At 55.1% G+C, this 11,517-nt stretch overlaps 1 protein-coding gene across 1 annotated transcript; it reads left to right on the forward strand.

The window, feature by feature from the left end:
- Positions 1-219: 219 nt before the first annotated feature.
- Positions 220-9,548, forward strand: PRR29 (proline rich 29). The gene is made up of 6 exons (XM_059489330.1): positions 220-291; positions 1,095-1,362; positions 4,902-5,011; positions 7,231-7,364; positions 7,458-7,525; positions 9,439-9,548. The coding sequence occupies exons 1-6, from the start codon at positions 220-222 to the stop codon at positions 9,546-9,548; spliced, it is 762 nt and encodes a 253-aa protein (XP_059345313.1).
- The last annotated feature ends 1,969 nt before the right edge of the window (positions 9,549-11,517 follow it).

Consider the following 11,517-nt stretch of genomic DNA (forward strand, 5'->3'; position numbering starts at 1 on the left):
GGAGTCAGATCCTCGTCTCTTCATGCTGGCACCCCTGTGATCACTGTCACACTCGGGGACAGGCCCAGCCCGTGGGGACCCAGAACAACCCGGGCCGGTGTCCCCAGGGCCTTTCCCGGGCATTTCCCGCCGGGAGGAGCCGCCCGGGACATTCCTGGCTCGGCCGAGCCTCCCTGGGCCGGGTTTGTTTGTCCGGAGCCCTGGAGACGATCCCGAGCCATGGAGCGGGGAGCGGCCCGGGGCCCCCGCGGGCTCTGGGGGGACCCCCGGGCAGGGACCGCCCTCCTTGGGGTGAGCCCGGAGCGCTCCTGCCTCGGGATTGATGGGATAGGGGTGGAGAGGGGCTGGGAGAGGGGCTTTGGGTGGGCTCGGGGCTTTGGGTGGGGTACGGGCTTTGCAAACGCCCCGCAGACCCCGAAAGGTGCCCGGGTCCTGTCCCCAGGGGTGGGGACACTGCGGGTCTGGGAGTGACCCAGGATGGGAGGGCGCTGTCCCTGGAAAACCAAGGGAGAGAGAATTCCCATCTCCAGGGCTCCCGTCCTGCTCCCCTGGGCCACCCGCTCGTCCTGCCACCACCCCTGCCCCCTCTGTCCTGCCACCAACCCAGTCCCGATCCCGCCTGTCCCCAGACGTGTCGCCCCTGTCCTGCCACCACCCCCGTTCCCTCTGTCCTGCCCCCAGCCATGTCCCCTCCATCCTCCCACCATCCTTGTCCCCTCTGTCCTGTCCCTTCTGTCCCCTCTGTCCTGCCGCCATCCCAGTCCCCTCTGTGCCACCCCAAGCCCCATCCTCTCTGTCCTGCCACAACCATCCCCCCTGTCCTGCCATCCTTGTCCCCTCTGTCCTGCCACCATCATCCCCTTCGTCCTGCCACCACCCCTGTCCTGCCCCCAGCCCCGTCCCCTCTGTCCTGTCACCATCCTAGTCCCTCCTTCCTGCCACCCCTGTCCCCCTGTCCTGCCACCATCCTTGTCCTGCCCCAGGCCATGTCCCCTGCATCCTGCCCCCACCCCAGTCCCCTCCATCCTCCCACCATCCCTGTCCCCTCTGTCCTGCCAGCCCTGTTTCCTCTGTCCCTCCTGTCCCGCCCCCAGTCCCGTCCCCTCTCCTCCCCGCCACCATCCCGGGCCCGGTCCCGCCTGTCCCCAGCCATGTCCCCCCTGTCCCCCCTGTCCCGCTGCCGGGACTCCGCATTAACCCTTGAATTCACAATCCCCGTTCCCTCCTCTCCTCCGTCGCAGCCCCGCGCCCCGGGATCGCCGCCCGGAGCGTTCCCGGAGCCTTCCCGGTGCCCGGTGCTGATCCTGCAGCCGCTGCCCGGGCCCGGCGCCGCCCCCGCGGGACCCCCGCCCGCCCGGCCAGGTTCGTGGGGACAGAACCGGGCAGGGCAGAGCCGAACCGGGCCGGGTTCGTGGGGACAGAACCGGGCAGGGCAGAGCCGAACCGGGCCGGGTTCGTGGGGACAGAACCGGGAAAGGCAGAGCCCAACCGGGCCGGGTTCGTGGGGACAGAACCGGGAAAGGCAGAGCCGAACCGGGCCGGGTTCGTGGGGACAGAACCGGGCAGGGCAGAGCCGAACCGGGCCGGGTTCGTGGGGACAGAACCGGGCAGGGCAGAGCCGAACCGGGCCAGGTTTGTGGGGACAGAACCGGGAAAGGCAGAGCCGAACCGGGCCGGGTTCGTGGGGACAGAACCGGGAAAGGCAGAGCCGAACCGGGCCAGGTTTGTGGGGACAGAACCGGGAAAGGCAGAGCCGAACCGGGCCGGGTTCGTGGGGACAGAACCGGGAAAGGCAGAGCCGAACCGGGCCGGGCTCAGCCGCTCCTGATCCCAGATCCCAGATCCCAGATCGGGCCCTTCCCGGGGGACAGCCGCGGGCAGAGCCACACTCAGCCGTGTCCATCCATCCTTGGGTCCTCGGGTGGGCGTTCAGCCCCACGGGCTGAGAATTTTGGGGCTTTTACCAACTCTGGGCTCCAAGATGCTCCCAGGGAACAGTTTTTGGGTTTTGGGGTTTTTTGGTTGTTCTACTGATTTTTTGGGGGAGGGCGGGGGAGGGTTTTTGTTGATTTTTTTTTTTTGTTGCTTGTTTTGGGGTTTTTTTGTGTTTGTTTTTCTGTTTTGTTTTGTTTTGTTTTTTTTTTCTAGTTTTTTGTTTTGTGGTTTTTTTGTGGGTTCTTTTTTGTGGGTTTTTTGTGGGTTTTTTTGTTGTTTTCTGGGTTTTTTGGTTGTTTTTGTTTGTTTGGGTTTTTTTTTTGTTGTTTTTGGGGTTTTTTTTGTTTTGTTTTTTTGCTTAGTTTTTGGTGGGTTTTTGGTGTTTTTTGGTGGTTTTTTGGGTTTTTTTCTGTTTGTTTTTTGTTGTGGGTTTTTTTGTTTTTGTTGTGGTTTTTTGTTGCTTTTTGGGGGTTTTGGGTGTTTTCTGGGTTTATTTTGTTTGTTTTTTGGTGGGGTTTTTTGTTTGGTTTGGTTTTTTCTGGTCTTTTTTGTTGTTGCTGTTGTTGGTTTTTTTTGTTGTTGTTGTGGGTTTTTTTGGTGGTGTGTTTTTGTTTGTTTGTTTGTTTGTTTTTTGGGGGGGGGTTTCAAAATTCTGTTGTTTTTGTTCTCCAAACCCCCATTTCCTGCTGGCATCCATCCATCCCCAGGGAACACCGGGGTGTGACAGACAGACTCCTGGAACTGCAAGGTGGGATTGAGAGGGACTGGAGCCCTGGGCTGTGCCCCTGCCCGGGGGGGCTTAATCCACCCGGGTACCCCCAGACTGAAATCTGGGCTGGGGGGGCTGGCAGCAGGGACAGGGGCTGTGGTGACACCAGGGACAGCAGGGACAGCAGGGACAGGGGGCTGTGGTGACACCAGGGACATCAGGGTGAGGGGTTGGGGACAGCAGGGACAGGGGCTGTGGTGACATCAGGGACAGCAGGGACAGGGGTTGGGGTCAGTGGGGACAGCAGGGACAGCAGGGACAGGGGGCTGTCATCGCTGGGGACAGCAGGGACAGTGGCTGTGGTCACCAGGGACAGCAGGGACAAAGAGCTGTCATCACTGGGGACACACCACAGGCAGAGTCACCTTGTGCTGTGGGGAGGGGGGAGGTGGAGCTGTCCTTAAAAATCCAAGGAAATCCTTAAAAATCAGGGGGAAAAGGATGCTTCAAATCAGTGTGGAAGCAAACAGAGCCAGGCTGGCCCCGGTGGGATGGGTGGACCCACCCAGAGCTGCCAGCACCCCGTGTCCCACCCCAGTTCAGTCCCTGGGGTGCTGGGGTGCTCCTGCCGGGAGGGACAGCCACCTCCTGTGTCCTGGGAGCCAGCCTGGCACCTCTGGAGCCTCTGGGGATCTGGCTCTGAGCCCTTATGGGGTGGTCCAAACCCTTTTTTACTCCAGAGAATCCCAGAATGGTTTGGATTGGAAGGGAGCTCAAAGCCCGTCCAGTTTCACCCCTGCCATGGCAGGGACACCTTCCACTGTCCCAGGCTGCTCTGAGACCTGGCCTTGGGCACTGCCAGGGATGCAGGGGCAGCCACAGCTGCTCAGGGTGGATGAAGCCAGCAGGATCTCAGGGGATTCCAGCAGGTTTATAAGAATTTTCCATGGGAATTTCACACCTGCAGAAAATGGGGGTGTTTTTCTGGGGTGCAGAGGCAGATTTGGGGCTTTCTCCACGTGGATGGGCCTCAGCAGCCTCACACCCTCAGTGTGGCCTCCAGCCAAGGGAACAGGGAGCGGCAGGAGCTGAGGGGGCACTGAGCATCCACACCCTGCTCCTCCCTGGATCCCAGGAGTGGGGATTGGAGTCCTGGGCTCACCCCTGCCCTGTAAGAGCATCAGGGTAGGATGGTCAGGACGAACAGAGACGAGAGATCTCTGCAGCCAGGCTGTGGAACTTGGGGTTTATTGCAAAGGGCCTGGGTGCAGGGCCCTGCTGGGAGCTGCCAAACACAGCTCAGAGCAGGCTGAGAGAAGAGAGGGGGAGAGAGGGTGAGAGGGTGAGAGAATAAAAGGGGTAAGAGCATAGAAAAGTAAGAGCTAACAGGCAAGAGGTAAGAGCAAGAGTAAAAGAGGCAAGAGCAAAGACAGCAAAGTTCCTGTTCCAATACAATAATTCTTCTTCTGTGTTGAATATTCTGATTCTCACTAACCAATCTAGTACAAGATACAAATCCTATAGCATTCACATACAGCCTATAAGAATCATTACATTTCCACACTGTTACATTTAAAACCCTAAAAACTCCTCTTTGGGCCCCTTCTGCCAAGCTGTAGGGTCTGCTCTGACCCTTGGGCCTGTCTGCAAGCAGAGGGTGTTGTTCCATCAAAAGGGGATCACCTTCAGCCGGCCACACCATTGTTTTCCAGTTGTTCAGTAACTGAGGGATCTCAAAGCTTGCTTTCATTTCAATTTCACTTATAGTTTCCATATTCTCAAAATCTTTTGCCAGGCAATCATATTGATAAGGCTTTCCTGTTCCATCTTCCCCAACACTGCCCCTCATGTCCAGCGTGGGGCTGAGCCTGGCATGCTCTGAACGTGGTGCTCTGCCCCTCAATGCCCTGGGCACTGCCAGGGCTGCAGAAACTCTGCCCAGAATGGGAGGAATATCTGGTCCCTCCAGCCCCATTAACCACTGACCACAGCCCCTGTCCCTGCTGTCACTGCTCAGCTCCCCCACATGAGCCAGCAAGGAAGAAAAGCCTCAAATGTGGCAATTTTCAAGTTTTAGCCAAACAAAATAATTTTTAAACACCACATGAGGCTTCCAAAGCGGGGTGGGGGAAGGCTGGCTGTGCTCCCACTGCTTGGGAACAGGGAGGAGCCTGGGGGCCGCCCCATCCCGGGCACTGATCCCAGGCCCTGCTCCCTCTGCTCCCTCTCTGACGCACAATCTCCCACCCTCGGGCAGGTTTGATGGAGCTGATGGTGATCCAAGGCTCCCAAATGCACCAGCTGGTGATGCACGGCCTGGCCATGGCAGCTCTGATGCCCCTCGGGGCAGGGACAGCCCCAGCCCAGGTGAGGCTTGGGGGGGCAGAGGGGACAAAGAGGGGGCAAAGGGACTAAAGATGGGGTAGAGGGAGCAAAGAGGGGGCAGAGGGGGCAAAGAGTGGGCAAAGAAGGGGCAGAGGGACCAAAGAGGGTAAAAGGGACCAAGGAGGAGGCAAAGGGACCAATTTGGGGCAGAGGGACCAAGGAGAGGACAGAGGGACCAAAGAGGGGCCAAAGGGACCAAAGAAGGGGTAGAGGGACCAAAGATGGGGCAGAGGGGACAAAGAGGAGGCAAAGGGAGCAAAAATGGGGCAAAGGGAGCAAAGAGGGGGCAGAGGGGACAAAGAGGAGGCAAAGGGAGCAAAAATGGGGCAAAGGGAGCAAAGAGGGGGCAGAAGGACCAAGGAGGGGGCAGAGGAACCAAAGATGGGGAAAGGGACCAAGGAAAGGACAGAGAGACCAAAGATGGGGCAGAGGGACCAAAGAGGGGGAAAAAGGATGAAAGAGGGAGCAGAGAGACCCCCAGGGCTGTTCAGGGTCACCACGTCCTGCTTTGGGACCCTCTGGGGGCAGCACCTGGGTGGTCCCAGCCCAGCTCAGAGCAGCCCTTTGGGGTTTTGGGGCTTTGTTTGGAACCCAGCTCTGACAGCTCAGACGGCAGCCAGGCCTTGGGCAGAGGCTCTGCCCAGCTGGGACCCTCTGGAAACACAGGCCAACCCATCAAGAGCTCTGCAGGGGCTGCCATTTAAAAATCCATCTCAAACCACAACATTTCATCTCCTTGGGGGGAACAATGCAGCTTTTGGGGCAGGGCTGGGCTGTGGCAGCTGCTGAGCTCGCTGCCAGCTGGCACCTCCTGGCACCCAGCCCTGCCCTCCCATTGCCACCAGGGCTGGGCTGGCCAGGACTGGACCCTGCCCAATTGGCTCTCAGCAGATCAAAGGCTCTTCCCACGGGGTTTGGTCGCATCTGTGGGGCTGCCACCCCCCGTGTCCCCCAGGGGCTCTGTTGGGACTGAGCCCAGCCAGTGGGAGCAGCTGGGTGTGATCCCGGTGTCATGTTTGCCCAATTATTCCATCATTAAAAAAACCAAATAATGTGACAGTGTTCACAGGGGTTTTCAGGTGAGGGAAGAGATGAGAATGTTGACTCCATGTTCAGAAGGCTTGATTTATTATTTTATGATATACATTACACTAAAACTATACTAAAAAAATAGAAGGAAAAGTTTCATCTCAGAAGGCTAGCTAAGATAAGGATAGAAAGGAATGAATAGTAAAGGTTTGTGTCTTGGACAGAGAGTCCAAGCTAACTGGGCTGTGATTGACCATTAATTCTAAACATCCAAGATGGGCCAATCACAGATGCACCTGTTGCATTCCACAGCAGCAGATAACCATTGTGTACATTTTGTTCCTGAGGCCTCTCAGCTTCTCAGGAAGAAAAATCCTAAGGAAAGGATTTTCATTAAAAGATGTCTGTGGCAAAATAATATTAGAGGTAGCAGCAATTTTAATTGAATAGTTTAGAAAATATATAGAATCGGATACACTTCAAATATTGACAATATTATTTGATTAAAATAAGGGATAATTTGGTTCCAATAATAGCGCATAAGCAAAAGATAACTGCGGGGTAGGGAGTGCAGGGGTCATGGACCCTTGCCACCTCATGTACAAGCTTCCTAAGCGAAGATTTCCCCTTTATATGCCATGTGTCAATGCCATCTCCTCCCATTTTCGATTCATCACACTTCTACCTCTGCCCTCATCACCACCTTTACCACGCATGCGCCACCACTCATTTTGGTGGTCGCACAAGTCTTTGGGGGTCGTTTTTGATGAAGGCCTCTCCTCTTCCTCGATGTCCTTTAATTCACCCTTGGGTTACACATGCGCACCAAGCCAAGATTAACATAATATTATATTTAAGCATCAAAGCAATAAATCTCTTATGGCTGGCATTTTCCTGGGACCCAACCAGATTTTCCCTTCTTTCTGTTAATTTTTAGTAACTGTTATCTCTTGCTTTTTCCTGTCCTTGAACATCTGCAGGAAAGGGGGGGCGGTGGAGCCCCTCCTCTCCCTTTCTTGCTTGGCATTATACCTTTTAACTGTTTTATTATTATTTCCAAATATTAATTGCTGCATCAATATTGATTGCTGTTTCAATCATACCTATTTACTACACCGGCCAGTGGCGCTTTGGGAGCCCCGGCCCAGCCCTGCCTCTGTCCACCTCCCCAGGCGCTGGCAGGGCCTTGGCAGGACGAGGATGAGGAGGAAGAGGAGGCCGTGGTTTTCCACCATCATTACCTGCCCTGGACCCCTCCCCGCCTGCCCCCCGTGCGGTTCCTGCGCTGCTCACCTGAGGAAGGGCGGTGAGTGCCAGGGGGTCGGTGCCATCCTGGTGTGGCAGCGCCTCCAGGGACACCATCCATGGTCACTGAGCTGTCCCTGCTCCTCTCTGGCAGAGCTGTGCCCCCTCCGCCGCCCCCCAGCGCCACCGGCACTGTGGGACCCGGTGTGTCCCCAGCAGAGGGTAAGGACAGCCCGGGGACACCGACACTGTCCCCATGGCCCCCACAGGGCAGCTGTCCCTCGGGCTTCCGTCACCCCAGGCTGAGCTTCCCTGCTGCCTATCTCCATTCCATCCTGTCCTGTCTCATCCCATCCCAATAATGTCCCATCCCAATAATGCCCCATCCCAATAATGTCCCATCCCATTCCAATAATGTTCTGTCCTGTCCCGTCCCATCCCATCTCATCTCATGGATCCTATGGATCCCATCCTATCCCATTATCCCATCCCATGGATACCATCCCACCCCATCCCATCTCAATAATGTCCCATCCCATAATCCCATCCCATCCCAATAATGTCCCATCCCACCCCATTATCCCATCCCAATAATGTCCCATCCAATTTTCCCATTCCATCCCATCCTATGGACCCCATCCCAATAATGTCCTATCCTATCCCATTATCCCATCTCATTATCCCATCCTATCCCAATAAAGTCCCATCCCATCCCAGTAATGTCCCATCCCATTATCCCATCCCATCCCAATAATGTCCTGTCCCGTCCCATCCCATCTCATGGATCCCATGGATCCCATCCCATTATCCCATCCCATGGATCCCACCCCAATAATGTTCCATCCCATAGTCCCATCCCATCCCACTAATGTCCCATCCCATCGATGTCCTATCCAATCCCAATAATGTTCCATCTCATTATCCCATCCCATCCCATTCCATCCCACCCCACAGAGTTTTACACCATGGAGCAGCAGAGGGGGCTCTGAGCTCTGCCTCCCTGGACCCCAAAGATCCTGGATGGATGCTCCACCATTCCTGTGCTTTTGGGGTTTTGGGTTTTGGGGTGGTTTCCCCTCTGAGCCCCCCAGCAGGGCTGTCCCAGCCCCGGTGTCACCCCAGTCCCCTCCAGGCCGTGCTGTCCCCGGGGTTGGGACAGAGGATGGTCCCCACCTCCATCTGTCCCTCCAGCTCCCAGCACAGCATCGCCTGTCATTAATGTGCTTTGTTAAGAGAGCGCCCTGCTGTGGCTAATTAAGCATCTGTAATTACATTAATTGCACGTGTAATCTGTAATGGGCTGGTGGCTCCGTGCCCGGGTGCAGGGGCTCCCTCGGGGCTGGGGGAGCCCAGAGCTGTATGTGGGGGGGGGGGGGGGGGTTTGGCAGTGCCTGGGGGGGCTGAGAGGAGACCTGGGGGGGTCTGTGAGGCCTTGGGGGGCTCTGTCAGGTCTAGGGGTTCCTGTCAGGTCTAGGGGGGTCTCTCAGGTCTGGGGGGTGAGGGGGTGCTGGGGGTCTATCAGAGCCTGGGGTGCTGAGCGAATGCTGGGGGGGGGTCTGTCAGGTCTGGGGGGGTCTGTGAGGTCTTGGGGAAGTGAGGGAGTGCTGGGGGTGTATCAGATCTGGGGGGGTATGCCAGGTCTGGGGGTGCTGAGGGGAGGTCTTGGGGGGGGGTCTATCTGAGCCCGGGGTGTTGAGGGGGTGCTGGGGGGTCTGTCAGGTCTGGGGGGTTCCTGTCAGGTCTGTGGGTGTAAGGTGGTGCTGGGGCAGTGCTGGAGCTCCAGGCTGAGATCTCCTGGCTGAGCAGAGGCAGAGCTGGATTTTTGGGGGGGCCGTGGTGGGGAGAGCAGCCTGAGAAGGAAATCCCAGAGTTCCCCAGCATTCAGTGACCCCTGAGCTCCCCGGGAGCAGGAGGAAGGGGCAGAGGAGGCTTTGGGTGCTGGGAGCTGTTCCCTGCCCGTGCCACCCCCCAGCACTGCTGTGCCCTGGGGTCTCCAGGACTTTCCCTGGAAGAAGGCCTCAGAGCCGGTGGTCTGGAGCTCTGAGGATGCAGAAAAATCCCTTCTTGGACTGCTCTGCCCGGTGGAAGGTAGGATCTCCCTTCCCTGAGCTCTGCAATGGGCAGATCCTCCCCAGCCTGGCCCCTGGAGGAGCTCCCAGATGTGGAGCAGAAGGATCAGGTGGGTTCCAGCAGGAAGATGCAGCTCCTCCAACTGGGAGGTGTGACAGTGTTCACAGGGGTCTGAGGGTGAGGGGAGAGACAAGGATCTGACCCCATGTTTCAGAAGGCTTGATTTAATGTAACATAATATAATATAATATAATATAATATAATATAATATAATATAATATAATATAATATAATATAATATAATATAATATAATTTCTATATTTGTTATATATTATTTTATTATATTATTATATGATATGTATATATATATATATATATATATATATATATATATATATATAACTATACTAAAAGAATAGAAGAAAGGATTTCATCAGAAGGCTAGGCTAGGCTAAGAATAGAAAAAGAAAGAATGATATCAAAGGCTTGTGGCTCTGAGCCAGCTGGCTGTGATTGGCCATTAATTAGAAACAACCACATGTGGTTTGCATGGACAAATGAGCCATCCATGGGGCTGAATTCCTGGGAAATCCATCTCCAAAGGAGCTGGAAACCTTCTGTATTGGTATTACCAATATTGGGGATGGGATGTGCCTTGACTTGTGACCGTGTTCACAGAGGTCTTAAGTCGAGGGAAGAGATGGGGATCTGACTCCATGTTTCAGAAGGCTGATTTATTATTTTATGATATATATTACATTAAAACTATACTAAAAGAATAGAAGGAAGGATTTCATCAGAAGGCTGGCTAAGAATAGAATAAGAAAGAATGATAACAAAGGGTTGTGGCTCTGAGCCAGCTGGCTGTGATTGGCCATTAATTAGAAACAACCACATGAGACCAATCCCAGATGCACCTGTTGCATTCCACAGCAGCAGATAACCATTGTTTACATTTTGTTCCTGAGGCCTCCCAGATTCTCAGGAGGAACCATCCTAAGGAAAGGATTTTCCATAAAAGATGTCTGTGATGGAGGGGACTGAAGGAGGCATCCAGAAGCAAGGCTGGGATGGATGGGAGAGCAGATGGTGCCCAAAGGATCCCCCAAGGACACAGAATGGGGAGGAGGAGTGAGGAGTCACCTGGAATGGGCAGGGCAGGAAGGGTGGGCTCGGGATGTGACCAATCTTTGCTTTAACATGAGAATAATGAGAGGAATGGGAGGGTGAAGCAATGGGCATTGCAACAGCCCTGCTGGACGTAACCCTGGTCAAACTGGGGCAGCTCCAGCCTGGCCAGAGCCTGGGGACAGCTCTGTCACCTCCAGGGTGGGAGGGAACGGGGGTGGTGTTTGAGGGTCCCCAGGACGAGGGGAGAGATGGGAATCTTGACTCCATGTTTCAGAAGGCTGATTTATTAATTTATGATGTTATATTATATTAAAAGAAAATTATATACTAAAACTACACTAAAAGAATAGAAAGGAGACATCAGAAGGCTAGAAAGGAATGAACAATAAAATCCTGTTAAGAAAGGAATTAATAATAAAATCTTGTGACTGACCAGAGCCCCGACACAGTTGGGCCTGTGATTGGCCATTAATTAAAAACAATGACACACGCTGGGTAAACAATTCTCCAAATCACATCCCAAAGCAGTAAAACATGGAGAAGCTGAAGCTCCCCAGCTTCCCAGGAGAAAAGATCCTGGCAAAAGGGATTTTTCAGAAAATATCACAGTGTCAGGGCAGTGATGCAGAGATGCTGGGCTGAGGCTGGGGCCTGCCAGGGAGGGCTGGGGGTCCCAGCAGAGGTGGCAATGCCCAGGTGTGCCTGCGGGGACTGGCAGACCCCAGAGAGGCACAAGGGGAGGCACAAGGGGATTTTGCTGCTGCTGGGTCAAGGCTGAGCCCAGGGATGGCAGCAGCACAGGGATGTCCCCCCTTCCCCAGCCCTGCGGGTGCCCCAGGCCAGGTGGGAATGGTCTTGGAGGCACCTGGGATGGTGGCAGGTGTCCCTGCCATGGCACTGGGTGGGCTGTGAGGTCCTTCCCACCCAAACCCTCCTGGAATTCTGGGATTCCTGATTTGGGAATGGACCGGAGGGGCTGGGGGCTGACACCGGCCCAGTGTCCCTGCTGTCA

Source organism: Ammospiza nelsoni, chromosome 26, assembly GCF_027579445.1.
Source record: "Ammospiza nelsoni isolate bAmmNel1 chromosome 26, bAmmNel1.pri, whole genome shotgun sequence".
NCBI lineage: Eukaryota > Metazoa > Chordata > Aves > Passeriformes > Passerellidae > Ammospiza > Ammospiza nelsoni.